This window comes from Nematolebias whitei, chromosome 4, assembly GCF_014905685.2.
Source record: "Nematolebias whitei isolate Nwh7 chromosome 4, NemWhi1, whole genome shotgun sequence".
In the NCBI taxonomy this organism is placed as follows: domain Eukaryota; kingdom Metazoa; phylum Chordata; class Actinopteri; order Cyprinodontiformes; family Rivulidae; genus Nematolebias; species Nematolebias whitei.
In genome coordinates, this window is record NC_056501.1 from 35,816,126 (window position 1) to 35,819,365 (window position 3,240).

A 3,240-nucleotide genomic window follows, 5' to 3' on the forward strand; every position below is an offset into this window, starting at 1 on the left:
CAGCTGAACCCTACAGATGAACCCTGCAGCTGAACCCTACAGATGAACCCTGCAGCTGAACCCTACAGATGAACCTTGCAGCTGAACCCTACAGATGAACCCTGCAGCTGAACCCTACAGATGAACCCTGCAGCTGAACCTTGCAGCTGAACCCTGCAGCTGAACCCTGCAGCTGAACCCGGCAGCTGAACCCTGCAGCTGAACCCTGAGATGAATGACAGATGAAAGAAGTTTGTTAGAGTTGTCTCCTCTGACAGCCAACATCACGGCTCATGTTCTGCTGTTAAAGTTCTGCTGTGTTCTGCTCTGACATTACATTCTGTTTTTTTAGGAAGTGGCAATTTATCAGGTCAGGCTGTAAACCACTGACAGCTCTCGCTCTCTTTAACCAGTATGATGTCAGAGTGTGTGCGTCTCACCACAGCAGGAGGACACGGGAGAGATCTGCAGTGGGTACGAGTGGGAGGAGCTGACGGTCTGCTCCTCATTCTCCGTGACGACCTCGATGGTGTGACAGACGTAAGGCAGCTGCTCGCTGTTCATGAACTGCTCCTCCATCGAACTGTGAACCACTTCCACTGACACAAAAAGACATTTCATTAAATAAAAACATTCAGCTCAGAGCCAGTAAAGACTGAAACACTCTGCTGTTGAGTACTTGACCCACTGTCAGCCACCGTGACCTCCACCTCCTCCTGTTTGACAGCATCAGCAGCCACCGTGACCTCCACCTCATGTTTGACAGCATCAGCAGCGTACAGTTCACTCAGAGACGGAGACACACCCTGAAAACACCAAAGATGGAGGTTAGACCTACCTGCACCACTTCACACAGACACCGACCTGTCATGTTTGTTATACTTGTTAAAAACATGAAGTTCACAGTCTCCACGTGTTTAGATACATGGGATTTATTAGCAGCTAGTCTGGAAACACACTGCTCTTTATCTGCAGGATTGTAAACACAAATCAAAATGTTACCTGTTAATATTTCATTATATTACCAAATATGAACCCATTCAGCCCCGCTCAAACTCAGGAGTCACCACTGAAATCACCTGCTGCTCCTACTCACCATCCCCGAGGGGGAGGCGGTGGTGCACGGTCAGGAAATAAGGTGAGGCTATGGAAACAAACGGAAAGCCTCCACTCTCCAGTATTTTCCTTATCAATGTGAGGTCACCCGCTAACAAAATTAATGAATTGAGACTGCTGTTGGTACAGACAACATCAGGAAGGTCTGCTGTGTTCTACTATTCATGAAGACCAGGACCTCTTCACACTGTGTCCCAGTGTCTGATCCATTCTAACTCTGAGACCACTCCTTCACACTGCGTCCCAGTGTCTGATCCATTCTAACTCTGAGACCACTCTTTCACACTGCATCTGATCCAGTCTAATGCTGAAACCGCTCTTTCACAATGCGTCCCATTGTCTGATCCAGTCTAACTCTGAGACCACTCCTTCACACTGCGTCCCAGTGTCCGATCCAGTCTAGCACCAAGAGTGCTCGGTGTTATGAGGAACAGGAAGCAAAGCTAACACAAGACTGAATAAGTACTTTCCTCAGTTTAGCAGGAGCAGTAGGACTTGCGACACATTTCTGTGAATTTTTTCAGCTATGACTAACATGCGACCAAACGAGCCAGGAGAACCGGGTGATCGTCATCAGCAGCAGGTTCAAGGTTACAATCAGGTGGAAGGTGACAGACTAGAAAACAAACAGTCGGGCTGTAGCAGTTCCCTTCTCCATCATGACGCCCCAACCAACACCACCACCTCCTTTCTGTTGTTTTTCACCCACCTCTTTATTTCCCTTTGACTTTCCCTCCTTTTCTGCCTTCTTCTTCCCTGAACAGAGAGACACCTTTCAGACACATATTTACAGGAAGTGTGTAAAACATGCTCACTCCGACAGCTCTCACCTTTCTTCAGGCTCCTCTCTGTGGACGACAACATTTTATAAACTCTGAAGGCGTTTGTTCCTTTTTTGATGCTTTTGTCCTTCACCTCCTCGATGTCTGGAAGGCTGTTCATGGCGCAGCGGAAGTTGGCCTTCCATGTCTTTGGATCAGGACGGTCCACGCTGGGCTGGTATTTACCTACACCCCGAGATCACATCAAATGAGCCAGCTTGGATTCAAATGTTTGTCTATACTTTAAATTATCTGGGTTTGACAACTTTTTGCAGAAGATTGTGCAATAGTTTAAACTAGAATCTTACTGATCCAAACTATACGGTGTGTGGTGCTTGTGAGAGTGAAACCTCTGGGTCTGCTCCAGGTAAACCCGAGCCTCACCTGTGTGGATGGCCCATCTCATGAAAAGTGGAGCATCTTTCTCCAGGTCCCAGCCGTGACGCGCAGCGTGCATCCAAGGGATCTGAAATATCCTCTTCTCCTGCAGGTAGTCGACATGGTCAGCATGTGCACTCCTACATCAGTGTGCACACCTGTTTGTAAGAGCGTACACTTACTTTGTTGACCCACTTCAGGCCCGGAATCTGACAGGAGTTGATCTGTTCCTCCAGCCACGGCCTCATCCTCATCCTCTCTACAGGCATGTTGTCCTGCCAACACACAGAGGACAGCTGACTTCACACCCCCACCTCAGGCTGGGCGCTCATCTTCCAGACTCATCTCTTACCCACTTTATTAAGTTATAAACCTCTATCTATCCTCACAATAATCATACAATAAATGTTGTCTCATATGGCTTTGAATTCCTGACCTTCTTTATGTAATTAAAGTGTGCCAATGAAGAAACACTGAAGCCTAAAGGAAACCAGAGTACCTGGAGGAAACTCACAGGAAGAACAAGTAAACTTCACACAGAATGTCTGGGGTGCAAACCTGTATCCTTCTTGCTGTGAGGCTACAGCTCTAACCACCGCATTAAAGATTTAAACAGAACAGTCCACAGAAAGTTGGACTTTATGTGCCTGAACCGGTATTGTTGACAGAGGGGTACAAAGAGATTACACCTGCTGCTAAAAGAGGGGTAAGACGCAGGTGACACCTGTTGCTAACAGAGGGGTACGAAGAGATGAAACCTGCTGCTAACAGTGGGGTACGATGCAAGTGACATTTGTTGCTAACAGTGGGGTATGAAGAGATGACACCTGTTGTTAACAGAGGGGTACAAAGAGATGACACCTGCTGCTAACAGTGGGGTATGAAGAGATGACACCAGCTGCTAACAGAGGGGTACTATGTAGGTGACACCTGTTGCTAACAGAGG

The 3,240-nt window shown here is 47.5% G+C and overlaps 1 protein-coding gene across 1 annotated transcript; it reads right to left on the reverse strand.

Annotated features, from left to right (window-relative positions):
• Positions 1-419: 419 nt before the first annotated feature.
• On the reverse strand, positions 420-2,576 carry irf2 (interferon regulatory factor 2; the record flags this gene model as incomplete). Its single annotated transcript, XM_037676008.1, is given in 6 exon segments — positions 420-578; positions 668-785; positions 1,805-1,851; positions 1,926-2,102; positions 2,301-2,400; positions 2,477-2,576. Coding segments are annotated over 6 exon segments (688 nt in total), but the record flags the coding sequence as incomplete, so codon positions are not given.
• Between the last annotated feature and the right edge of the window lie 664 nt (positions 2,577-3,240).